The sequence below is a fragment of the Microtus pennsylvanicus genome, chromosome 4, assembly GCF_037038515.1.
Source record: "Microtus pennsylvanicus isolate mMicPen1 chromosome 4, mMicPen1.hap1, whole genome shotgun sequence".
Taxonomy (NCBI): Eukaryota; Metazoa; Chordata; class Mammalia; order Rodentia; family Cricetidae; genus Microtus; species Microtus pennsylvanicus.
Genome location: NC_134582.1, coordinates 81,970,464 through 81,997,643, shown reverse-complemented (window position 1 = coordinate 81,997,643; position 27,180 = coordinate 81,970,464). Strand labels below are relative to the sequence as shown.

Here is a 27,180-nt window from a genome sequence, read left to right as displayed (position 1 = left end):
TTCCAGCACCTGGATCTACCAGATCTGCCCATAAATGACCTCGTGAATTTCCCAGTCTTACCAAGAAACCCACCTGTGCTGATAAACATGACATCGTAGAAGGTCCCATCCAAGGCCTGGGTCCTGTCTACCACTATCTGGGTGTAGTTTACATCTGTTTTTATTAGCTTGGGTCTGTTGTCTATCGGGGTCACCGAGTCGTCCATCAGAGGGTGGTCTTTTACAAACTGCAGTGTTTTGTCTGGGAGATTCAGAGAGCTGGTGTAGTTGGCTGCCCGAGCCTCACTGTCGATGCACTGTGGGGGAAAAAGCAGCGTGATAACACGCCCTCTTAGCTCCAACTGAGCACAGAAGAGAGGCTGCATCAGCAGCCCTGGAGGGCCACAGTCACACTTCTCCAAAGAGGAACAGGGCTGAGGTGACCTCCGGGGACAGGAGCAGTGGTTTTAAGGCACAGCCACATGACATAACTGTCTTAGAGCAACAGAGGAATAAGGTGTCAATGAAAACACTCAGCAAACCTCTCCAATTCAAAACACTTGCGAAGCCGGGCGATGGTGGCGCACGCCTTTAATCCCAGCACTCGGGAGGCAGAGGCAGGCGGATCTCTGTGAGTTCGAGACCAGCCTGGTCTACAGAGCTAGTTCCAGGACAGGCTCCAAAGCCACAGAGAAACCCTGTCTTGAAAAACCAAAAAAAAAAAAAAAAAAACACTTGCGAGAAGAGAACATGCTAAATATTGTTTAACACGTACATGCACACGGGGAGAGGTGGGGGGGGGGGGAGGAAGGGGAAACCAAATTCTAAGTAGGACAAAAGGAAAAGGGGCTGGAATTTTTTTTCTTTGTCCCAGCTCCTTAGCCATGTTTCAGTGAACACTGCACCCCACCAGATTAACCGGGGGGAGCCACCCACAGAGAAGCTGGCCCTGGGGAGAGCATCAAGAGCCAGATAGGGCACTATCTAAAAGCCACCCCCACACACCCATTCACCACATGGCGACAATATGCAGGCAACCCTAGAATTTCCTTTGCTTTAAATTTACTATATTTAGGAGGCCAGAACGTGACGCCTGTTGTTTAACGAACAGGTTGCCTCAGGAGACAGCATAGGCTCTGCTGACAAGCGAGGTTTCTTTGTAGAAATCGGGAAATTGAGTGAACCTGCCATTGCGCAATGTCAGTTTCTCAAAAGAACCCAGGCCAGTGGTACTCTCTCATTTGGGCAGCATGCAGTGAGCCCTGTTCACGTGGAAGAGATCAGAAAAGAACAAGCCTCACTCTTCAACCCCAGGCCCAGTGCAGAGACTCCTGTTGCCATGCAACCGGCTGCAAGGAAGCTCGGGAATCTGCAGTCACACACTTGGGGCTGGAGACCCAAAGGGAAGATAAGCCCTCCCTGGAGCCGGGAACCCTGCTTACCGCTCCAGGCCGGGGAGTGGGCACCGGGCCATTGTAGCGCACCCATTTGGTGTGAGATTGCTCCACCGTGGCACTCTGCATGTATTTTCCACGGGAGAAGACTGCCTCCACCGTGGCCAGTGAATAGGCACAAACCGCTGACAGACCTACATTGTTCCTGTGATGGGGAAACCGTGTCAGGAGGGTAGCAGGTCATCACGGGGAGGGGGGAAGCCCCCAACTGCCAAGGGAACTAACTTACAACTGTGGGGTGAAGACGGCATAGATCACAGGCTCCTTGAGGCCTGGGGCCCGCAGCACAAAGACATCTTGCAGTACGTTGAAGACCAGGCCACTGTCTGGCCTGGAGCAGATCAGCCTGGCCTTTAGGAAGGAGGTCCATTTCTTCTGCAAAGTCCGAAGGCCGCCCTGGTCTCCCTAGAATGCCAGAGACAGTGCGTGGTAGGGGCAGCACAGATGACCAGCCACACAAACAGCCAGTTCATATGCCCCACCCACCAGGCTAGCCCAAGTCTGCTGCAGACGTAAGCGCACTGCTACTGCCACGTGGGCTGGGATCACAGAACACAAAAGAGACACGTTCAATGACAACCAAAACAACCACATCTGTCACCCCAAGTGTCACACAAGTGCTACTGGACTTGGCTCCCGCAGCTTTCTGAGCTGTGACCCACAAAGGAGCATATAAGAGCTGGGCAAGTGATGGGTGGCCTCCTTCCCATCACAGACCCTGACCCAGGCAGACCATGGGGGCATGTGAGCGCACCACTGAGAGACCCTTTCACGTCCCCTCCGCCTGCCTGATTCTAGACAAAGTTCTAGATGTTTTTCATTTTGAGTGAGCCAATGACTAAGAGGCAGTTCATGAACTGCAGACGACTCAGGGCTGGAGAGAACCACTTGCTCCCTTCCTGGCCTTGTCTCCTGTAATTTCAATTACCCGTGATTAGTCACACACATGGAAAGGATTAATGCTTTCTTCTCCCCCTTCAATTTTTTTTCCTTTCATGTATATGCACGTGTGGTGCGCCTCCATATGGATTCACGTGTGGGTGCATTTGAAGGCCTGAGGTTGGTAACAGAAATCTTCCACCTCATTCTTTGAGACAAGGCCTCTCAATCAAACTCAGAGCTTGCTGATGAGGGGAGTCCCTCTATCAGACCTGTTCCAGGCTGGCATTACAGGGGTCCACCTGCAATCCATTTACATGGATTCTGGAGATCAGAACTCTGGTCCTTTTGCCTTTGTGGCAAGAATTTTAACCACTACCCCACCTTCCCAATCCTCCTTAGTCTTAAGAGAGTAAGCATCCATATGGCTCTGCCACTTTAATCACCAGTCATTGTTCCATCTCCCACTGAGCCTCGATTCCCAGAGACAGGAATCTTGGAATAGGACCTGTCTGGGACTATGGACCTGTCTGGGACCTGTCTGGGACTATGGGTGGGAACTGGGCCTGGGGAGAGGGCAAAGCACTCACCTTGCACACCCTGGCGACTCGCGGGATCATCAACTTGAAAACGAACTCGTACTCCACAGACACCTCCGTGAAGAAGAAGTAGACCTTCTCATCGTCACCCTCCGCACCATCTGGGCTTTTCTGGATCACGTCCGCAAAAACGAAGCTAGGCTCTGCAGAGCAGTATCACAGGATCGGCCCTGTACACAAAGCCACCTTGCCACCTCTCTACCTGCTCCCCACGATGTCCCAGGCTGGCCAGTGCAGCCTTAGGGGCTGGAGGCGTCCATTCTAGGATATCTATACGGTGCACATGTCAAACTAGTAAACTCCAGACCTGGAAGCTGCCCGCCTCCCTCCTCCGCTTCAGCGTGGTGCACGGAGGGTGCTACAGAGGAAGCCAGGGGGGCCTCCTACTGAGCTGGGCTGCAGAGCCAGCGAGAATCTGCTGACTTACACAAGAGCCAGATCAGGCAATGTCAGCCACTGGAGGGATACCAAGACTCCAAGTCCTGGGGACGTCCTACTCCAAGGAGGAACTGGTTGTCTCCTACATATTCAGACCCCAGGGTCTGACTCCAGATCAAGGGGCCGCATTCAAAAAGACCATGATCTCACTGGCCAGCATCCCCAAGAAAAGACCCACAAGTAGCCACCCCCATCATCTACACCCTAAAGTCAGACAGCAGACATGCTTGTCTCTCAGTAATATAACATCTAAATACACCTGCCCTGACCCCAGAGGCTCCCCCTTTCACATCACACTGGAAACTGACCACACCCTAAACCCTATGTCTGCTTTCTTCCCATCAGAGCTTCATTAAAGATTCCCAAATTGATTTGGGGGTGTGTGTGTGAAGCGTAGGGGTGCGACAGAAAACAGATTTAAAACAAATCTAGCAGATTGTTTTAAGGGTCCTGAGCAGTTCCACAGAGTTTCTACTGCCTAGGATCCGACATGAGCCACAGTCCCCAACCCCACCCACCCCGCTCCCCATGGTGTGGGGACAGGCAGAGGAACAATGAAATGGCACACCCATGAGGCTAGCAGCACACATTTCTTACCATTGAGCCACGGGATGGCATATTCTGTCCTCAGGGGGCTATGGGAGGAGTTTCTAGAAATGATGGGTTCGCTGCCCAAGAAATTATACGATGTCCCAGAGTAGAGCTCTCCCCCTGCAGTGGAGAAAAGGGAGTAGAGCGGGGAAACCCAGTCAGTCCTTCTGCCTGTGGAGGAGGCTGTTTAGCATAAGATCTCGACATTAGCCCAGGCTGGCCTATAAGCAAGCCTTATGCTCCCACCTCCACCAGGTATCATACCTCACCAGGCTACCATGATCTATTTATACCCTCATTAATCCCTCGGAGAAAGAGGCCTCCCTGACTCCTGTGATGCCTTTCTGCTTCCTACATCAACATTTTTTCTTTTACCAGGACAACCACAGTCGTCACATTTAATTAAGTTTTTCTAGGTTAAAGGGTCATAGGATAGCTAACCACCAATGAGAATTCCCACAGCTGAAAAGGACACTCCTCAGCATTCGACACCTTGGAAAGCCATCCTAAGTAGAAAGCACTTTAAGTCCAAAGAGATGCCGAGGCACCCACACCGCCAGGCAGCATGGGCCAGCCTACCCTACTTTAAACACACTCTGAGCACGACTGTGCGCCACCTCACACGATGCCCGTTTTATAATACAGTACTGGATGTCTTACAAAGTTCCCTGGCTGTTGTACACTGATGGTGAAGATTGAAGCTGGCTGTCAGATCCCAGGGGAACTGTCCCATACAACAGCACATACCCACCCGCCTCTGAAGTGCGAGACCACAGCAGGAGGCGCCACGGCCCCAGGAGCATCTAGGTGCTGTGCACATGGGATACTGCAGAGGAGCCTGAATGATGAGCTCCAAAGCTCATACTGAGGGGCCTGTGCAGTGGGACGCTCACCTTCTGTGAGAGGAGCTAGTGAGTGTCCCAGGTGGGCCACCACAAACTCAGAAAGCGCAGGAGCCCCAAAGGCAGGACTCACCAACCATGACTGACGTGTAGCTGTGGGCAGGGTCGAAAGGGCATCTTCCTTTGCCGTCTTCATTTTTTCCCAGAAACTTGAAGGACGTCAAGTTCTACAGTGGAAGAAAAAGAAAACATCTGACCTTTGGATGCTGAGGACATGTGCTTACACCATGAAGTCCAAAAGTGGGGAGCAAATGCACCCTGACCATGTGGGTCCAGCACTGGGAGCAGTGACGCCTGAAATACATCTCAAGCATATGAGAGAACCTGGGCCGCATCACAGAGTCTCAGCTTGCTCAACCACACTACTAAATGGGCAACACAAACCAGACAAAAACCATGGAATCCTCACCTCTGTTCATCCACTCCCAGCAGCATCAGGATCCATTCTGATTACTAAAGGCAAAACCAAGTTCGCTACAACATAGGCCACGCCGTGCTCTAAGCTGCCCCATCATATCCTATAAAACAACGGTTTCCAGGCTGCGTCTTGCCCTAGGAGATTCCATTTACAAGGCTGGACCTGCACACCACAGCATCCACCCAAAACAAACTGATAAGCAACTTATTCCTGGGAAGAGAAAAGGGAGCCACCCTGTGACCCCATCGGGAGGAAGTTGAGAGTCAGGGCATACATTTGCATTAAGAACGCCTGGGAAAGCAGACCCCAGGAGAAGGTGTAACCTCCCCATCTGGCCCCAGGAAGCAATGGGCATCTAACACTGTGATGGTTGGCCCTCCACACCAAACTATCACCTGGTATGTACCGGAGCCGGTCTCTCCTACTTTGCTCTCAAACACTTGACTGCAGCAGCTCCTTCCCAGCACTGGTCTCATGTGAAATCAACACAGACTCTCCAAGCCCAGTTCTGAAACCTCAGCCTCTTTAAGCTGTATTTATGCTATAGCCATACATATGCATACACTTATAGTTGTCATATGCTGTGTGATATTCATTACTAGTTAAGATTCAAATAAAAGCAGGGAGTGGGTGGACACACCTTTAATCCCCGCACTCGGGAGGCAGAGGCAAGTGGATCCCTTGAGTCAGAGGTCAGCCTGGTTTACAAAGAAAGTTCCAGGGTAGCCAGGGCTACATAGAGAAACCCTGTGTCAAACAAATAAATAAACAAACAAAAGACAGGAATAGAAGAGTCTGTGTTTGCCTCAGCCAGATCACCAAGGCAGGTGGGATTATACAGCAAACTGGTGTTACTAAAAGCATGAACCCTTAAATTCTGGCTGGAGGAAAGACACAGCAGAGGCCATGGAGGAATACTGCTTGCTCCTTGTGACTTGCTCAGCGGGCTTTCTCATACACCACAGTGGTCTGGGCCTCCCATATCAATCACTAATAAAATACTCTCGAGGCTTGCCTATAGGCCAACCTGAGGGAGGTATCTTCTCAACCTTGGTTCCTTCTTCTCAGATAACTCTAACTTCTGACAAGTTGGCAAATATAAAACAAGAAACAGGACACATACAAGGAAAAAAACAGATACATCCAAACATTAATACAAATGAATCAGAATGTTCTCATACAGGGAAAACGTGACAAACTGGGGGAAATGCCCACAAGTGATAAGGTATTTCCACTTCTGATTACAGAAGAGTATAGCGGATGAAAAACAGAAGAGACACGAGCCACTTCACAGGGCAACCTGCCAGCACTTCAGGAGTGTTAGGAAGCTCACAGGGGGCAGGCACTGTACACCTAACAGACTGGAGAGGTTGAGGAGCAGTGTTGTCCACCAGTCAGGAGCTACCAGCCCTGCCAGAAACAGCTGGCTGGAAGCCACAGGCCAACAAGCACACAGAACCTCACAGGTAAGAATGGCTGCCATGCCCAATGGTCCAGTAAAAGCAGTAAAGGTCACCAATCAGGTTAGGAAGTATGAGCTGGGGTGACAGTGTGGCCCAGATAATAATACACATCTGTCATCAAACCTCACAGGGATGCCTGGAGGCTATTGGGCTATGCCCGCTCTGAGCTATTGCACAGGGGAGAAAGACGGAGGGGACTAACAACCACTGTGCTTTCTTAGCTACAATAATGAATTCAGTTGTGCAGGAAAATGTCCCCAATTTTTGTTTATTTTATTTTGTTTCTTCCAAGTTAGAGTTTCTCTGTGTAGCCCTGGCTGTCCTGGACTCTGTGTAGTCCAGGTTGGCTTCAAACTCAGAGATTCTCCTGCCTCTGCCTCCCTAGTGCTGGGATTAAAGGTGTGCACCAGTACCATCTGACCAGATGCCCCCATTCTTAAGAGATTCTTGCAAAGGCCTATGGGAACCACGGCTCACACTTTATCAAGTGTACACACACTCACACAATTACAAATATGAATAGCTACACACATGCAAAAAATGGCACATGGTACAGTGTGGTCCAGGCGCACAAAAAGCCACAGGGGTGGGCTGTGCTGGAGGTTGGAGCTTTTCTCTTTTTCTTTTCTTTTTTAAGTTAGAATTTCCTAGTCTAGTTTTAAGCCAAGCATTCTATTCCCTTACCCCATACCCAGGTATTGTTTTGGCGTGTAAACCATAGTGCTGACACTTCCAACTAGACCAATGAGGGTTTAGTCAGGAGGTGCCAATGTGAAGACATCTCTACTACACCTCTCTGTCTGCTTTCCTTGTTTTCTACTTAAGATGTCTATATTTGAGGACCAAGGGCCTTTACATCCCAGAACATACACATACACCATATACACAGAACACACAGACACACAGACACACACAGTGCTAATATTTTTTGCATCAGAGAATACAGTCAGTCGGGTAAACCTGTGCAGTGGCTCTCTCCCCCAGACAGCTATACAGTATTCAGTTTCTTAATTCTCTCTTGATATTTTTTTTCCTTTGGAGAGAATCTTTTGAGCTTTATCTTATAACCCAGGCTGACCTCATACTCAGGAGTTTCCCAAAAGCGCTGGAGATTTCTGGTTTGCCTCACCACCCCTAGCTGCCTAAGTGAATGCTTAATGAGTCTGTGTTTTGTCTGGTTATATGTCTGACTCTGTGTGTGTGTGTGTGTGTGTGTGTGTATGTGTGTTCTGTATGTATGGTGGATATGTATATGGTCTATGTTTATATAAGTATATGTTTGGTGCTGGGGATCAAAATCCAATATCTCTTGCATGCTAGGATGCCTAGCCTCTAGCTGAACTATAACTGGGAACAGGTTTTGAATTTCAGCTAATTGAGGGTTTAGGTGAATGAAGCTTTTCATTTTGGATTCTTCCCCCGTCTGTGGTTCCAGTCATCTGCAGCCAACTGCAGCAGAGCAATGAACTAAGTCTCCTGCCTCCTTTCCTTGCCCTGTCCCTCCAGGGTGGTCACTCCCCCATGTTCAGCAGACCCTCATGGTACGTGCTACCGTTCCTCAAATGCCGAGCTTCATGGTCATCAGAACACAGACTAAGGTTTAGTAAGAGCCAAGGTTTTGTCATTCAGTGGAGATTTTTGGAGCTATGCCCAGCAAAGAGAGGAAAACCATATAGTATGTTTCATTCATATTTGTTATGGTTTATTTGTAAAATGTCTCCCACGGGCTCATGGGTTTGTTTCCAGGTGGTACTATGGTGGGGGAGGTTGTAGAAGTGATACCTACCAGAGGAAGTCAGTTTCTGGGGGGGGGCACCCCTACTTCTTATCCCTGTCTGCCTTCTGTTTTTCTGAGATGCTGTCTATTCCCTTAAAGTGTGAGCCAAGGTAAAGCCTTCTTCCCTTAAGTTGTCTTTTGTCGAATATATGGTCACGGCAAGGGCAAAGGTGAGGGATTTGTAATATACAGTGTATTTGTAAACTCCCATAGGCTGCTCGAGCACACAGAGCAGCTGTCTCTGGAAGCAGGGCTGTACCTCCCCCTTGCAGACCCAAGCAGGCTTTTCGCTTTTGTCTGGAGATGGGCTGTTCCTCAACCCTGTGACAGAGGGGAGAGAACAGCAAAGAACCTAAGAGTAAGAACACTATGAAGAACCCCCAAGAACACTAAGCCCTTGAGAGCACTAGAAGGTGAATCGTTTACAAAAGAGGTTTTACTATTATTTATCTCATGATGTAAAAGTGCCTACAGTGCGGGGCGGGCAGAAGTGACTGCCAACTCCCTCGGTTTGTAAGCTCTTTATCTGATGACGTAGTCTCTCTGCTGCTATTTGTTCTTTTATTTAGAAGCCTCGCCCAAGCGAACCTTTGCTGTGACCAGGGCTCTGTCTGCTGGGAGCTCCAACAGGCTGCCTTAATGAGACCTCCTTGATATCATTCAATTTGATATTTTTGTATCTATCTATCTCTTGGTAATTATCTTTTTATGCTGTCTTGCCATGTACTTAATAAATTCATTTATCCCACACTGCAAGTATGGCTACTGTAGATTAGCCTGTGGAGCACACAGCCCCTGGTCAGGGGGAACAGGGCTGAGGGCTGCTTGCTGTAGGAAGTCTGACTGTGTGTTCTTGGTCCATACGGCTTGCAGAGAGAACAGGAGAGTCTGGCTCTCCTTTCATCCCTGGCCAGGCTGGTGTGTGAGCACATGATAAGAGGGACGTGTTGGGGCCTTACCAGGTGGTCACAGGTGGGTTGGAACGCATTGGTCCCACACACATAGAGGGAGGTGGTGCTGAGTGGCTGCAACACCCGGATGTAGTTGAGGCATTCTGTCTGCAAGGGAAACACACACACAATCAACAGGCAGCCACCAAAGAACCTGCATGTCCCCATGGTGAAGGCCAGTCACCCACTGCCCTGCCCTCTTCTCTACTCAGGCTGCTCTGTCTGTGCCCATAGATGGGGCACACTGCACAGTGAGCCAGGCTCTTCAATGAGAACTCTCCACAGGCAGTTCAAGTGCCAGGCATGACTTTAGCTCTGTCCCTAATAAGATGCTCAGTCAGTATCTGTTGACCAAACAAAGCCAACACCAAACAAGAGCTGACCTCAAATTGTACCAGGGTGCCCACGACAGACGGCAATGTATTTACCCTTGCTAAGCACACCATTCATTTTGGTGCCCATATCACCGAAGCAGACACTGTACAGACTCCTTCTTCTCTTTTGGGGACCCCACCCTACACTCCCGCCAGCACAGAACTAGAAATAGCGACTAGTAGAAGTCAGAAAAAAAGGCTAAACCCGAGGGTACGGCCAGCTGCGCATCCCTGAGGGCCCAGTGGGAAAACAAAGATGACGGTTTGCAACCCATGTGCTATTTTAGCAGAACAGCGCTCAGATTATATGGGCTATAGCCTGAAATTATGTCAAAGAGGGAAAGTTGTTCTTTCTTTCTTTTTTACAATAACCGTTTTCAAATGGATGGGGAATCATTCAGAGGAGGGCTCCCTACCAAGTTCATTGTGGGTCCCTACATGTAGCAGTACAAGGCAGCTCACTCGGCTACACAGATTGCCTGCACGACAGCGAGCCCATCATAATGCCTGCCCGCCTCTTAGTTCCTGAGTTAACAAAGCAGTTAGAGACCAGTACGGCAGTGTAAGTGTTCAGTTCACATTTAACCAAGGAAGTTTAATTTAAAAAAAAAAATTAGAGGGTTATTTTTTTCTTTTAATCTTTGTTTTGAAATCAGTCCACAACTGATAAGCTCTGCCATCACTCAGCCATCATGACCACCATCAGGGACAACCTGGCTCTTGTGGTCTAAGAACATCTGAAGTATCTGCAGGGCACCAGGGTGGGCACAGGTGGGTACCCAGAGCGCCTGAGAAAAGGGATCCAAGGCCCAGTCTCCCTGAATGGGCACCACACTGATATATAAAAACAAAAAACCCCAAAACCAACCAAACAAAACAGCCAACCAAACCCCTGTCACTTCTCAGACCTCAGTGGGTGCAGGGGAACCCAGAAACATGGGGGGTGGAAAGGGGTAGCCAATTTTACATTAGGTACTAGTGGGCAGGTACTCACAAGGCCAGGCCACTTGAAAAAGCCTCTCCAGTGCCTGCCCCGAGAGCACTAATCCTGACAGGGGTTGGGGTGGGGGCAGAGGGGGGCAGATGTGTTGAGACAAGAGGACTGAGCCCAGCAGAATCACATGCTACCCGGCGGGCATGTAGAGAGAAGCCGTGGTCCTTGAAAGGATACAAGTCCTAAGAAATGTGCACGCGGGTTCTTTGTGACCCACAATTACCTGCTTTGATTTCCCCTTCTCTGCGCACTTTGCTTTTTTGTCTTCAGAGACCTTCCAATACACCTGTGAGGGAGGAATGCAAGGATGCATGAGAGCCCCATTCACTGCAGCCTCCCCTGAGAAGGAACCGCTGGGACAAAACAGACAGCAACAAAAAGCACACAACACAACTTGCAAGGATGCATGAGAGCCCCGTTCACTGCAGCCTCCCCTGAGAAGGAACCGCTGGGACAAAACAGACAGCAACAAAAAGCACACAACACAATTCAGCACAGAGGTTTGCAGCCAGAATAAAGTCAGACCGAGAAGAGGGTCAAAAATCAGGCAGATGCTGAGGCCAGAGTCATCCCCAGGGCTTCCTGATGCTCTGTGACCATCATCCGCAAACTAGCAGGATAACACAGCCTTCAGAGTTGCTCCAGAGGAACAGCAGAGTGCTGGAGAGATGGCTCCATGCGGGAAGTGTTTGCAGTGATGCATAAGGATGTGAATTTGATGCCTAGAATCCATGTGAAAAGGCCAAGTGTGGCAATGTACACTGGTATCCCAGGTGTGGGTGGGGTCATACACTGGCAGTCCCATTGTGGGGCCCTACACAGGTAATCCCAACTCTGGGAAGGCAGAGACAGGAGTGTCCCTGTGGCTTGCTGGCTGCCAGTCTACTTGACAAGCTCCAGACCAGTTGCAGGACCATGTCTCAACATAACAAAATTTGAAAAGCTGTATATATATTTTTACAATCTGTCTGCATTCGTTTACGCCGTTACAGACGGCACCTGAGGAAAGACACCTAAGGATGTCCTATGACTCACCGCGACACACACTCAGAACAAAACAGTAACCGATTCAGTTACACCCCAAAGCTGGGCTTTCATTTGTTCTTTTGTGTTTTGTTTTGGAGACAGGGTTTCTCTGTATAACAGCCCTGACTGTCCTGGAACTTGCTTTGTAGACCAGCCTGGCCTCAAACTCACAGAGATACTTCTGCCTCTGCCTCCCAAGTGCTGGGATTAAAGGTGTGCGCCACCACTGTCTGGCTTCTTCTTCTTTTTTATTAAACTTTTTTTTTTATTTGCCTTGGTGTTTTGTCTGCATGTGTGTCTATGTGAGGATGGCAGACCTTGGAGTTATGGACAGTTGTTGGTTGGGTGCTGGGAATTAAGCCTGGGTCCTGTGGAAGAGCAACGAGCGCTCTTAATGACTGAGTCATTCCTCCAGTGCACATGCGCGCACACACACACACACACACACACACAGGTTCTTTTTTTTAAACCCTAAACATGCTTATTACATTTTAATTACATGTAGGTATGGCTATGCATGTGCCACAGCACATATGTGGTGGTCAGAGGACTGCTTGTCTGTCTACCACACATGTCCAGGGGTTTGAACTCAAGTCACCTGGCTTGGCAGCATGTGCCTTACCTGCTGAGCCATCCCTTCGGCCCCTTCTCAACCTGACTTTTTCCTTTGACAGTTTTATACATCTATATAATGAATTTCAGTCATTTTCAGCCCCCGTTACTCTCTCATCCTTTTAAGGGTGACCATGTATATACAACAAAATCAGACACAGAAACAGCCTAGATTTTTCTTGGGTGACCTTGCTGGTAGAGTCCTGAGCCAGATCTGTATAGAGGAATGGGCAGAAGGGAGCCCCTGGGGCAGGCAGGGAGGGCGCTGGACCTACCTCATGTCGCTTCTCAGAGACGTCCAGTGCGTTCAGTGCGAAGACAGCTTCCCGGGCGCCCACGTACAGAGTGTCTTTGTCCTCACTCATCAGCAAGGCCGAGTAGTTAAAGATGCCTGGCTCATGAAACTGCACCAGGCCTACCTCTGTGGGCAGCAGAGAAGGGAAGGGAAACAAAAGTCAAGGAATCACTGCTTGGCCTGCACGCACTCTGGTCTCACCCCTCGGGGTCAGCAGCAACCTGGTCACATAGCCAACTGTGTCACACTGCTACACTATGGAGTAGTCCTCAGGACCCCAGATAACCTCAATGCATCCCCCAAATGTGAGAGGGGCTGGCCCATGGCTGGATGCATCCCTAGGCTATACCCCTGAGCGCCCTCTTTGTCCCCTAGTCCTGCTGAGTTCCAAATCCCTCATACCGGGGGTGTCCAGCACACCACACACCAGATACTTGGTCTACCCTCTACCTCTTTAGCGTGTCTTTAACCATCCACTTTGGGTTTAGAAAAAAACATAATGGTTCAGGATTTTTCCCACTCAGGAAACTTACTTACTTGAAACCCTCAACAACAAAAATTCAGTACTAGGGCTGAGGACGTAGCTCAATGGTAGAGCATTTGGAAAGAATAGGACCCATATTCTTTCCCCACCACCCCCTCAAAAAAAGTCAAGATGGGCAGACACAGGTCTCTCAACAATTTTCAGTCATGCCCATAACTTGCAGAGACAAGGGACATTCTTTTTGTTCCTGAAGCAGTTTTAGGAACATGGTAACACAGGAAGGACACAAGCAGTCCTCCTGCTTCTGCCTCCTGAGAGTGGGGACTCTCAGTATGTATTGTGTTACTTAGTTTGACATTATGAGCTGGCATTAACTTGCCTATAAGGAAGTATTCCACATGTCCAGGTGGCTTCAGAGTTGAGCATTCTTTTTTTTCGGGGGTGGTGGTGGTGGTGGTGGTGGTGGTGGTGGTGGTGGTGGTGGTGGTGTAGAGACAGGGTTTCTCTATGTAGCCTTTGGAACCTGTCTTGGAACTCGCTCTGCAGACCAGGCTGGCCCCTAACTCACAGAAATCTGCCTGCTTCTGCCTCCTGAGTGCTGGGATTAAAGACGTGTGCCATCACTGCCCAGCAAGTTGGGCACTCTTATTGCACTTTGCTTCCCAGCCCTCTGATCCCTCCCTGGAATGCTGTCAGCCTGTGCCCTGTCCTGGAAGTCTAACCTGAAGACCTCTGAGGCTTAGCTAATCTCAGCAGCGCAGCTCAGGTGCCTCTAGTCAGCAGGCATTAAACTGTGAGCTGCCGAGGTCACACACGCACTCTTGACTAAAGCTTGGCACCTGCTGCGGGGCCTGAAGCAGCCAGCAGGGCCTCCTGCTAGCACAGCATCCTTCAGACATCCCAGTGACTTAAGCCTGCTCTGACAGACTCCACCAAGCATCCAAAGCATGCATCTCCAAGTCCTCCAGAGCCATTAGCCCTCACAGCTTTAGAACTCACCTCCATGCTCCCAGGTGATCCGAGGCACAGGCGCATACGCCACCACTGCCCCCAACACTACCATCAGGGCCAGGAATAGCCCCCTAATGAGTGCGCACATCCTCATGGGCAGGGGCCACCGAGTCCTTCAGCAGTGGACACACAGAGATGGCAGCAGGCAGCTGTGGTGTGGCAGCAGGGACTTCTCAGAGCCCCAGGGCTGGGGCCAGCAGCACAGACTGAAGTCCATGAGTGGTAGGGTTCCCGAGTCCCCACATGCCAGGTTAGCGGTGGCTACCGTCACCACCTCATGCCAAAGGTTACTGGTGTTCCCTTCCAACCTGCAAAAGAAGGAAAGAAAGGCTACAGGTCACAGCAGCTCCAGCAGGTTCTCGGTCATCCCCCTCCCATCCCTTCCCACTGCCTATCCTGTCTGAATCTGTCTGCTGAGGGACATGAGGGCATTCAGGATCTGTGGTGCCGCCAGACAGGCAGACCTTGCATAGACACAAGGCTAAGCACACCAAGATGGACCTACCAAGGTGGGTTGTGATCTGAGATACGCAGCTAGAGGGAAAGCCAGTCGTGTGGCGATAAGCCACAAATGAAAGGAACAAGTTGAGTTTCAGTTCCCTGGGAGGCTCACTTCCCAATTTCTGACATGCTAACCCAGAAAAATTATCAGACATCACAAGTCTGCGGTGTCAAGGTGCATGCCTGAGAACACATGCAAGAGTGCACACGTGGGGGCAGATGCACAAATGTGCATGTAGCCGTAAATACACACAAACACATGTGCCCAGATACACACAGTATGTGAGCACACATACTAACCTTTATACCTACGAAAACATGGCCTCAGGGCCTCATTTTGCAGGAGTAGCTGGCTTCCACAGAGGACACACAGCCAGCCCAGGAGGCTAACAGAGCTCTTCCAGCCTCACTGGGAAGAAGTTAATTACCATGGAAACAGCAGCAATTAACTCTGATTTGTCCAAACAAGGAAAAGAAAAACAGGTTTTGGTGTTTGGTGGAATTGTGGCCATGAGGCTCTTGAGCCTGACCCTGTCCTCACCTACCCCAGCCAGGCCTGAGGCCCAGCACACATCAGGATCCGTTTCTGAGCCTGTTGGCCCTGCCCACCAGAGCCCAACACACCAAACTGTGTCACACCGGCTGCCCTGCTACACAGGGAGGGCGCACCTTTGAGTGTGGCCAGCAGGAGATGACAGGGCACAACAGTTCCCAGACGTGGACTCAAGGCTGGCACAGCATCTACCTGCCTGCCCCAGGCCTCCCCTGCCTCCCACAGAGGGTAGGGCCAGCTGCTCCTACATCTCAATCCAGCCCTCTGTCCTGTCCTCAAGTGCAGCCCGGAGAGGCTGTCTGGCCTCCATCCCAACACATTTATAAGCGTCCTCAAGCCAGAATAGCCTGGACCCCTCCTTCCTCCAAGGAGTGGAATATTCTAGGCCACCGCAGCTGATCTTTTCCTCAAGTGACTGGTTGCTATAGCTCAAAAGCAATTATAGGAGACACACAAAAGACTCCAGTTATAGGGTGTGGTGTCACAGAACAGGGGTCGGCCCAGACCTAGCCCTACCCTACAGATTCACAGCAGCTCAGCATCAAGGGGGTGACTCCTATCCTCATCCAACCAGAGGAGCAGAAAGCCAAGAACTGAGGCAGCAGCTGGGAAACACAATTATGAAATCTGGGTTCTGCTGAGCAAGTCCACAGTGCACCCTGCCTTGCAAGAGCCCATTCTCCTGCAAGAATAAGGAATGGAGATGTGAGTTGCTGGGGTACAAGTCACGAACACTCTAAAGCAGGGCCAGTTCCCTCCAATGCTGAGCACCCACAATGCTGATGAAAGGGCTGAAAGCCAGGACAGCCACACACCCTGATCCTGAACACCCTCTGGGTCCAGAGCTGCTGCAGCATAAGGGTCTAAGCCCAGAAGGCCCTGTGCTTTGCAGAAACTAGAGATGGCCAGGGCAAGGGAGCCGTGACAGCCAGGAGGTCCTCTGCTCTGTGTGCACATGGTTCCAGCTGTGAGGGTCCCAGGTGACATCCTATGAGGTCATCAGCCAAGGTCATGAAGGTAGGGGTCACAGGCCACTCTGCTGCCTGCCTTCCTTCAAGGGCTGGGTGTGTATTTCCATTGTTAGAGTGTTTGCCTATCATGCGCAAACTTCTGAGTTCAAGCCCCAGCACTTCATAAATCCAGGCATGTTGATGCAGCAGCAGGTGGAGGCAGAAGAAAGGAAAGTTCAGGGCCATCCTTAGCTACATAGCTTGAGGCCAGCCTGTGCTACATAAGACCTGGACTGAAATAAAATTTAAAAATACAAACAGAAAGAAGAAAGGAAAGAAGGCAGTTCTTCCAAAAGTAAAAGTTGAACACAAAAGTAAAAAAAGTACACAGGCCTTAAATCATAATGCAGAGACAGGGGTTGCTCGGTGAGTTCATGGCCAGTTCAGTCTACATAGTGAGTTCCAGGTCAGCCAGGGCTACAAGTGAAACCCTGTCTCAAATAGACAAACGAAAAGGAGTATTGGATGTGGTGGCACACACCTTTAATCCCAGCACTCTGGGGGAAGAGGCAGGCAGGTCTCTGTCTACATGGTGAGTTTCAGGACTGCCAAGATTGCACAGGGAGGCCCTGGCTCAGAATTTAATTAATTGAACTAGTTAATCAAATGTTTAGTAGCAGAGTACTTGCTTAAGTTTATATAAAATCCTGGAGGAAGGAGTGGGGTGCAGGGGACCAGACACAGAGAAAGTTGTCCAGCTGCGAACTGTGAAACACAGATCCTGTGCAGAGCCCAAAACAAGGGGTAAAGAGGAGCGCTTGGGTCCACACCAGACACAGCACAGTGCCCTCAACCTGGTAGCTGATAAACACGCATGCTGTTTGTAAGGACGCTTCACTATGACCCAAAGGACAGGAGATAATTCAGACACTACAAAGAGACAGACCCCTAACTGGGAGACACATAGATGTGCATGTTGTGTAGGGTGATGAAGAGGCCCCCCTAAAGTTTACCTTCAGAAGCAGCACAGGACTTCAAAACCCCAACTTCCCCCTTCCCAGAGCTGTGAGTATCACAGGACACACATATCCCTGAGCTCCAAGATGAAACCCTCACCTAAGTAAGACACAAGGGATGGGAGACCCAGGAAGGCACTGGCCACTACAGCATGCTCACCCACCTCCAGCCCCATCCACTGTCTGGATCCATGGAGATGACGGCCACCCAACCTGTAAGCCTGTCTTGGGTGCACCTCCTTCCCAGTCCATCTGCCCTCCTCAAGCTCAGCAGTTTTCCCCTTCCCTTCCTCTCAGCATGCTCACGCGCCCTGCCTCTGATGCTTCCTGCTTCATTCTAGGTAACAGGATCCTAAATGTTCCTAGGTGGGCAGAACGCCCAGTTCAACACATTTCTAAGTGGCCCTGGTTCTACCAAAGATATATAAGTGGAAATTACTAGAAACAATTCTACAAAATTGGCTAACAATAGCATTTCTGACCCTAAGCTCATTTTCATGCTCCTACCTGGAACTCAGAGTTGATGTCTGGAGCTCTAACAGCCATTCTATAAACATAAAAATAAGGATCTCAGAGCTGGGTGGTGGTAGTGCATGCCTTTAATCCCACCACTCAGGAGGCAGAGACAGGAGGATCTCTGTGAGTTCAAGGCCAGCCTGGTCTACAAAAGCTAGTTCCAGGACAGCTAAGGCTATTACACAGAAAAACCCTGTAGACAGAAGTTTCTTTCACACCTGATGCCACAGCCATTCAGTCCCAAAGAAACATACATAGGCTTATATTAATTATAAACTGTTTGGTCCTTTAGCTCAGGCTTATTATTAACTAGCTCTTACAACTTAAATTAACCCATAATTTTCATCTATGTTGAGCCACATGGCTTGGTACCTTTTCTCAGTACGCATTCTCATCTTGCTTCCTCTGTGTCTGGCTGGTGATGGCGTCTCTGTCTTTCTTCTTTCCAGAATTCTCCTAGTCTGATTGCCCCACCTACACTTCCTGCCTGCTATAGCAAAACTGTCTCAACACCCCCAAAATAAATGAATAAATGAACAAACAAATGAATGAACAAATAAATAAATAAACAAACAAATAAGGTTCACACTCCATGACCTGCAGAGTGACATCAAGGAGGCTGGTCCCTAACGCCACAGCTAAGGCTCTGCGCCTGCATCTTCCTACAGTCTAAGAATGAATTATTACCAAACACATTTGAAATGGAACAATTAGAGCTCCAGGGGAAGAGAGATTTGTCTACAGTGAAAATGTAATCAGTATACCCTACCATGGCCTCATGTGCAGTCTCAGTCGCTAAAGGGGAGTGTTGGGGCAGGGGAGGAACTCATTGGGAGGGTGGGAGAGGGGCAGACGTGCAAGACAAGGGGCAGAGAGCAGGAGCCTCAGTTTGTGCCCCAGTACAGTCCCTGGAATGGGAAAGACAGGACACAAGCTAACACAAATTTGAAGGAAAATACCAAGTGGCTGGAATAACGGAAGCTCCTCACTGCTCCAGGGTAATCAGCCTGACAGGGCTGCGCTTGGATATAAGCTTTACAACACACATCAGCTAGGACTCGAGAGGCGGTTCAGCCGTCAAGAGCAGTTGCCGCTCTTAGATAGAGAACCTGGGTTTCAATCCCAGGACCTACATGGCATCTCACAACCACCTGAAAGCCAGTTCCAGGGGATCTGACACTACCATTCTGGCCTTCAGTGGCAGCCAGAAGCAACTCCTCTGGCAACCCTGACTAACTGTAAAGACAGTAGGAGGTGTGGGGCTCACCATGGTCCTCAAACATCTCCACCCTGGGCTGATCCTGACACTGCTTACAGAAGCACAGGACATGCTCAGCCAAGCCCACCGTGGCAGCAGCTCCTGCCCTGTAGACCCAACCCCACAATGCGGAGCACAGTTATTCTATGGGCAGACACTAGAGGGCCACAGCCTTGTCGAAACCCTGATGCTCTTAAATTAAAACACACCCCAGGGACCAGCCAGAGCCTAGGGGGATGGGGGACAGAGAAGTGGAAAAGGAAGGGGAGGAGGAGGGCTGTTGGGTCTGACTCCCCCCCCCCCTTTCCTTTTTCCCCCTCTACACCACTCACTGTTTGGTGTAATTTAAAACTCACTTTAAACAAAGCGACTGCCACTCCCACACAGACAGGCCGCCTTGGTGCCTTTCAGGAAAGCTCCAGTCATCCTTGAATGCCAAGTTCAGGACCTTGCTCTCTGAGTTTAAATTTAAACAAACGGATGTAACACCTTTCCCTCAGGGGAAGCTGAGGTCTCCCACTGACGGCTGAGGCCCTTCTGCTTTAGGCAGTGACAGTGAATTGTCTCAGAAGAGGGCCTGACATCCCAGTAAAGACAGGGTCACGAGGAGCCCATTTACCACACTGAGAAGGAAGACCTGCCTACTGGAAATCCAGGAGAAAGAGCTGCAGTCTCTCCAGCAGCCTGCCTGGGCTGTCAGAAGGCAGCTCTCCACCTCCAGGGAACCCTGAAAATCTCAGCAGGGGCTGCAACTGAAAATAGGAACAACCCTCAGAGCAAGATTAAAGAGTGGTGAGCACACAGTTCAGGTCTGGGACCATTAATATAACCGTGAGAACACTGTGTGTACGTGTTTGTGCCCAAGTGCATACACTGTGCATGCAAATCTGTGTACATCATGTACACACTCGTGTACATGGCCACACCTGCAAATGCCAAGTTAAATGTGTATCTCTGTACGTAACACGCACACAAGTGCATGCATACACATGTGCACACATATCTATATCTGCACATGCGTGTAAACATGTATGACTATATGTCTGTGTGTGCATGCATCTGCAGATATGCACCTAGGTGTGTGTGTGTGTGTGTATACACTGCATCTTAGGAGATACCAATAGTGACAAGATGGCACAAAGACTTTTTTTAAAGATTTTATTTATTTATTATGTATAGAAAGTCTGCCTCCATGTATGCCTGCAGGCCAGAGGACGCCAGATCTCATTACAGATGGTTGTGAGCCACCATGTAGGTGCTGGGAATTGAACTCAGGTCCTCTGGAAGAAGAGTCAGTGCTCTTAACCGCTGAGCCATCTTTCCAGCCCGGCACAAAGACTTTTAAGCATCCTCCTGGGCACCACAGCAAACACAACAGGGGATCCTAAATGGCTGTGGTAAAGTAAACTGTCCCCTGAACTCCAACCCCACGGAGACACTGGCCACAGGAGCCTGCTCTGTCTACTTCCTACCTGCTCATGTGCTTAGACAAGAAGGTGAAACTGGCTGCCACAGGAGGAGGAGAACCTAGTCACACCTCCCCCCACCCCACCCCCGCTGGGTGCGGCCCTCCAACCACTCCCTGCCAGCCACTCGTCAGGCACTCCACCCCCACAATGCTGGCACCCCAGAGATGCTGATGTCACTAGTCCGAACACTGAATTACAGAGGACCTGTCCCTTGAGAGTTCCAGGAGGGGTTCAGGAGCTCCTGAATAGCTGTCTAACACAAAGCTGTTGTCCCAGCTTTGGTGTTCCCAGGCCCTGGGGCATATCCCCAGAGCCAAGATCTCCAGCTGGCAGGGGTATGCTCTACTGTAGTAACCTGGCAAGGCACAGCTAGTGGGAGCAGCTGGGCCTCACCATCTAGGTCAACACTCAGTCTCAAGCCACGTGAGCAGGCAAGGCTCAGATAATGCCTCAAATGGGCTCTTACCCCTCCCAGCTCACGCCCCAAACCTGAGCACTAAGTGGGTGGGTGCTGTGCTGGATGGGAAGCCAGCATGCAAAGCAGAGCGTGGAGCGTGATGGCCATGGCGCCTACCGACCAGCAGTGGTGACGGGGCGCAAACTAAGGAGGAGGTAGAGCCAGGAGTGAAGTGGGGTTCCATGGGGGACTAGCGGCCACCTGCAGAGACTTGAAGGATGGCATGCTATTAGTACAATGTGGCTTAAACTTCTGACAGATCCTGACACCATCTCTTCCTACAGGTTTTGTGGCATGAGGGTGGCATTCTGTCACCTCCTCAGGCCCAAGAAGTACAAGCCTGGCCTCACAATCCCTCAGGACTCCAGGTATTGGTCCTGGATCCCAGAGACAGTACAGGTCTCTGCAGTGGCTGGTCAGTCCCAGCCTCTGGCCCTGGGTAACCTTCAGCTGCCACGGTGAATGTTACTGTGACATCCTAAATTCCTGTGTGGAGTCCCAACTCCCAGAGTGACGGTGACTGAGGCGGGTGAGGTCTTTTCGAGGTTATGAGGTCATGAGGATGGCCCTCCTGAGGATGCTCCACAGAACTATCTCCCTCTCCCTTTCCACCAGGCATGATGGACAGTCAGGAGCCCTCGCCAGACACTGAATCGACAGTGGCTCGATCCTGGGCAGCAGCCCACAGAACTGAGACTGCCATGCTGCTTACAACGGAGAGCCAATTAATAGTAAAACCCAGCCTGGAGAGGCCAGTACCAGATATACTAGCAGAGAGTACTTACTCAGGAGGTCAAAGACAGTGGTGAGAGAAAGGAAACTTCCGTCAACGATGCTACAGAGCACCTCGTTTGCCTTTTTAAGGCTCCTTTCTTATAGAATGTTCTCTAGCTGCATGAATGGCACCACGGTGTCTGACCCCTCTAAAGAAATGTAAACTGAAATGCCACAATGTGTCCCCGAGTCCTCCAGCCAGTGCTGCTGGCGTTGGAGGACAAAGGATATTTTGGGGGAAGGGACAATAGAAATTAAGCCATGGCAACATTCTACCCCCCTGGGGGCTTTGGGATGCAGCATTATGAACAGTGAGAACAAGAACCTACTACATTATTTGGACTGCAGAAACTGTCACTGGTTCCTTGACTGGAACAGGCCAGCAGGTGCACCTAGGAAGACAGTGCACAGTCAGAGACCAGGGTGGGTGTGCCTGGGTCATACTGTGTCTGCTGCATACCTCCACTGCATTCTGAGGAAGGTGTAGGTCGGCATGGGAGTGACCCATACTGTTGAGAGGAAGTGTTGGTCTGCACGGAGACAGACACTTTCCTCTGGGGCTGGTACTCATTGGGACTGGGGCTCTTACTATTTAATGTGGCACTCAGTGCACGAAATTGCCCATACTTTCAAATTCCTCATAACTAAAGAACCCGAGAAACATTTCAGAGACCAACAAAATTCAAAGACAAATGGTCAGTCAAAAGGAGGAAGAGAAGGAGGAGGAGAAGAAGAAGGAGAAGCAGCAAGACAATGCTTGGAGCCCAGTGCAAACTTAGACTTCCTGAGGAATAATGAGGTCTCGGGCCAGTGAGGCAGCTCAGTGAGTAAAGATGCTTGCCATGCAAGCCTGACGACCCGAGTACAATCCCTGGTACCCACGGTGGAAAGAGAAAACCAACTGTGAAAGTTATCCTCTGACCTCCACTGGCAAGCCATGGCATGCATGCACGTGCCTAGACTCACGTAAGTAGTCTCTGCCCCAATGCACCCAGATATCCATGCTATATACGTGTGTATAACCAGTGTCCACACCCCCAGTGAGGGCTTCCCTCCTCACCACAGCCCGGCCAGGCTGTTTCTGAGGAAGAAGCAAAGCTGTAACTTATGTTACCGTGCACTGAGGAAGAGGAGAAGGATGAGGGACGATGGGTTTTACACACTTTCTGGTTATTTCTCTTAGCTTTGTCCAGCTAAAATGCATCGCAAATCCTGGGTCGAGTGCCATCAGGAGCCCTCTTCCGGTGCTGTGCCTTCCCACGGCAGGAAGGCGAAGGCCAGTGTGGGTGCTGTAGCCCATACCATGTGGAGAGGAAGTGCTGGTCAACATACAGAGACAGACACACAGAGACAACTGACACAGGACCCACACTCACAAATACACAGGCAAGCACCGCCATATGGGAGACACAGGCACACAGATGTGGAGCCGTAAACACACAGGGTCATGGACACAAGGACATGGCCACGTGTCTTTTCTACACCCCAGAAAAGAAGAGAAAGCACACAGGGGCATCATGCCATTAGCAGTCACAACCCAGAAGGGATGGGAGTTGGAGGACACATGAGAAAGGGAAGGGAAGGCCATCTGGGGCATCAGTGGCCAGCATCAAAGCCCCATGCTGCCCTGAGGGATGGCAGCCATGTCTCAGCCTTGGCTCCAATGTACACATAGCAACAAGGTATCTAACTGTCCATTAGAGCCAAGGGAGGCTTCTAGACCGTATCAGTTGCTAACCTGGGCATACAAATCAAACACAAAATGATTTACCTGTACCGTGCGTGGGTCTCTGGGGTCAGTCTTGGCACTTACAGAACGGAAGCTTCAGGAAGATTGCTCTGAAAGTATTGAGAAACCAAGAGTCAAGTCCCCAGGTCCTCCACCCTCATGCTCAGCTTGGCTTCCAGGTACTGATACAAATTTCTGCTTCAACTTAGGGCCCCAGGCAGATGACCTTTCTCCCCAGGACCTACGCGACTTGTACACTTCAAAGGAAGTGAGGTGCTGGGTAGCCAGCAAAGGGGAAGTGCAGTCTGGGTCGGCTGGCGCTGGCCTCACCACCACACACTACCACTTCTCCTTTCTTTCTTTTTCCTTCTCAAAAAAAAAAAATCGGAGCGATGGCTCAGAGGTTTAGAGCATTGGCTGCTCTTCCAGAGGACCGGGGTTCAATTCCCAGCACTCACATGGCCGCTCACAACTGTCTGTGGCTCAAGTTCCAGGGGATCTGACACCCTCACACAGACATATATGCAGGCAAACCACCAATGCACAAAAATAAGAATAAATAAATTTTAATAGATTAATGTTCACCAGGTTCCTGCTCTGTTGCCCAGACTAGCTTCAAATTCAGTGTTTTCTTGTCTCAGCCTCCCCACTGTGGAGACTTCAGGGGTATGTCACTACACCCTGGCGCCTCAGCCACTTTTGAGTAACAGAAGCCATGTATGTGCACACCGCCTGTCACAGAGAGCAGAGTCCGTTCACTGGAGAAAGAATCACCAGGCTCAGTTAGCAAGCTTACCTAGCATGCAAATGGCCCTGGGCCCTGTCCCTAACACTGTATAAACTGGGCATGGTGGTACAAGTCCGTAATCACCCGCAAGGCAGAGACGGGATGATCAGGAATTCAAAGTCATCTTTGGCTGCAGAGGGAATTCAAGGCCAGCCTGGACTGCGTGAGACCCAGGCTCAAAAACAAAAATAATGTAATCGCTTTATTCTTTTCAGATTTTTAAAAACTCCAATTATACTTTATTTGTTGCGTGTGTGTATGTGGGGGCACACTCGCCCACAGCAAGTGTGGAAGTTCAAGGACAACTTGTAGGAGTTGGCGTTCTCTGTCTACCATGTGGGACCCAGGGATCCAATTCTGGTAACTGAGGTAGGTGGCAAGCAACTTTATTTCAAATTTGTATCTTTCTCATCTTCCCAAGGAAACAACAACAACAAAAAGAAACTACAGATGACATAGTCACAAGATTTAAATGGGTGCTCGCCCCCTGTCTGGTTGGTTGGTTTCAGGGGTTGCTGGGACAGAACCCAGAGTCCGGTTCACAAGAGGTCAACAGTCCACCTCTGAGCCGCACCTCAGCCCCTCTCTTTTCTTTCGTGGTAGTTTTAAAGCTAACCAGAAACAAGCAGCCTCTGTAGAGTGAGGACTGGCTTCTTTAGTACATCCATAAGCATCAGCGACAGAGCCCTCCAAACAGGTTCCCTGAACCTAGTGACTCCGTGCCTGCAGTCGCAGAGGGACAACATCCACGCTGTGGACGGCTGGAGGCCGAGTGTTGGAGGAACCTGCAGGGCTCAGGAGTGGGCCAGGCTGAGCCCAGTCCAGGGGCTTCCCTAGCCTGCTGAATCCTAAGCCACTCCCAGTGGGATTTTGCCAGTGACACAAGGTGACCCACTCAAATGGTCCTCTCCTGTCACAGGAGTAGCAAGAGGGGGCAGTCTCCCGGGGTCAGGACAGAGAACAGTTTAGGGAGACAAAGGAAGTGATTTACACAGGAGAGGAAGGCTTAGAGAGCAACGTGAAGGCCTAGAATTATGAAATGGAAAGAGTCCCTTTGGGGAGGCCTTCTGTATGTTTGCCACTTCATGAATGGAGGAACCTTGTCATTTCGTGAATGAGGGAACAGCCAGGGCTGCTCCATACGGCCTGATCAGAGCTCATCACCTCTGTTGCAGGGCAGGGATGGCAGTGTTGACCCTTATCCCTAGCGGTTTCTGTGTCCCTCTAATACATGGCCTCTGACAGCTGGACCCACTGTTTGTGCCCATTTCCTGCCCACCAAGGTTCCCAAGTCCCTATCTGGTCTCTGACCCCAGCCAGACCCCAAACTCAAGTCACAGCTGCTCTGGCTGCAGCAGCAACAGCTCAGACGCCGGGCCTCCAGTGTGTGCTCACCGTTCACTCAGACCGTTTTCTTCTGCTTCCTCAAAACAAAACCACACAAGCTATAATTAGTTCTCGCACTCCAGTCAGCCTGCCATGGACTCCCCCTGCGTGGGTATACGATGGCACCTTAGCCTCCTCAACACAGCACCTACTGGTGGCTTGCAGGATGAAGGACGAGGAGTGAAAGGCTTCCTTTTCATTTTCAGAAGCCAGAGAAGCCTGCCTTTCTCTCGCCTCTAGGACAGAAGCTAGGGTGGCCCCACATTCCCAGCAGAAGTAATTGGATCAACAGGCCCTAAAGTCGAAACTACCAAAGTCTGGCTCCTTCAAGCTGGCCTTAAGGAAGTTGCTGGGGCTCTTTGGGCCTGTTTCTCCCTTCAGAAGACAAGCTAACAAATAGCGGTGACCCAAACAGCAGCTGCCTCGGACAGTCATTGCCTCACCTGGAGGTTTGAGGATCTGAGGTTGATCTATGTGAGGAGCTTCATCCTGAGCATGGCACCCACTGAAGATGGAGCTGCTGAGTTACCTGGGTGGCACTCATGCAGCCTGTCAAAAAGGCCTCCCTGAGATGGCCCAGCCACACACAAAAGAGCAGAGTGTAGCTGCATCTGCTTCAAGTGTACCAGAAGCATTTTAAGAGTCTGGGCTGAGGCTGGGTACAGCTCAGGAGGTGGAACGCTTGCCTAGCACGTGCCAAGTCTAAGGTGTGACACCCGGCACCGTTCAAAACTGGGTTTGGTGGTGGGTGCCTGGCTATAATCCTAGCTGTGGAGGCAAAGGCAAGCAGATCGGAAGTTCAAGGATATCCTCAGCTACATAGCAAGTTCAAGGCCAACCTGGGCGACGTGAGACCCTGCCTCAGTTCCCTTCCCCATATGCAACAAGGGTTTTGAGGCAATTGTCCTGCACAGGCCTGGATGGCGTATCCTGAACTCCAGAACCCCCACCAGTCTCAGTGGCAAGCACAGGTTGGCAAGAGCACAATGAGACGTGGTATGTAGCAGGACCCCAGACCCCTGGCCTTGTCCAGGGCCATGGACTGTGCCCCCCCCCATCCCTGTTGTTCTCAGCCCCATTCCATGCAGAGGTGAAGGATGAACACACAGCACGAGCAGACAGGGCCATGGCCAACTGGGATTTGTCTTCTAAGTCCTCAGCCACTAAATGCTACCCTAGCAAACTGCTTTCATCTCCAGCAATTCCTCGGAAAGACACAACAAAAGGTCAGGCCAGCTCGACAAGGGTCATAATCAAGATTCTCACGACAGGGAGGCCTAGGTCAGTGGGCGGTTATCTCCTGACTCCTTTGGATGTGGCACACCCATGGGAGGGGCTTTCTGTTCTTTATAGCCCCCCAGCACGGTCAAGTTCCCCTAGTTTGCCTGATCAGGGTTTCCAGTCTAACTGCCAACTGTCACACTGCCTCCCCCCGGAGATCCCAAACCATACCTCAGCAATTTCACCACATCTTAAGGTTCTGTTAACTTTTTGTCTTTTTTTTTTTTTTTTGAGATGGGTTTTTACTGTGTCATCAG

General features: G+C 50.4%; 1 protein-coding gene across 9 annotated transcripts in view; it reads right to left on the bottom strand.

Annotated features, from left to right (window-relative positions):
* Sema4d (semaphorin 4D) overlaps positions 1 to 27,180 on the bottom strand; it is a 101,735-nt gene that overhangs the window by 21,660 nt on the left and 52,895 nt on the right. For 6 of the 9 annotated variants that reach the window (XM_075969644.1, XM_075969641.1, XM_075969646.1 and 3 more), the window contains exons 3-13: positions 23,512 to 23,579; positions 14,235 to 14,554; positions 12,732 to 12,877; positions 11,042 to 11,104; positions 9,460 to 9,558; positions 4,916 to 5,009; positions 3,947 to 4,060; positions 2,903 to 3,054; positions 1,663 to 1,838; positions 1,422 to 1,578; positions 74 to 296 (exon numbers count right to left, since the gene is read on the bottom strand). In XM_075969644.1, coding sequence (XP_075825759.1) covers positions 74 to 296; positions 1,422 to 1,578; positions 1,663 to 1,838; positions 2,903 to 3,054; positions 3,947 to 4,060; positions 4,916 to 5,009; positions 9,460 to 9,558; positions 11,042 to 11,104; positions 12,732 to 12,877; positions 14,235 to 14,340 — 1,330 coding nt within the window. In that variant the 5' untranslated portion in view covers positions 14,341 to 14,554; positions 23,512 to 23,579. The remainder of the gene's footprint in view (positions 1 to 73; positions 297 to 1,421; positions 1,579 to 1,662; positions 1,839 to 2,902; positions 3,055 to 3,946; positions 4,061 to 4,915; positions 5,010 to 9,459; positions 9,559 to 11,041; positions 11,105 to 12,731; positions 12,878 to 14,234; positions 14,555 to 23,511; positions 23,580 to 27,180) is intronic. The other 3 variants (XM_075969645.1, XM_075969642.1, XM_075969640.1) reach the window with 1 other exon arrangement.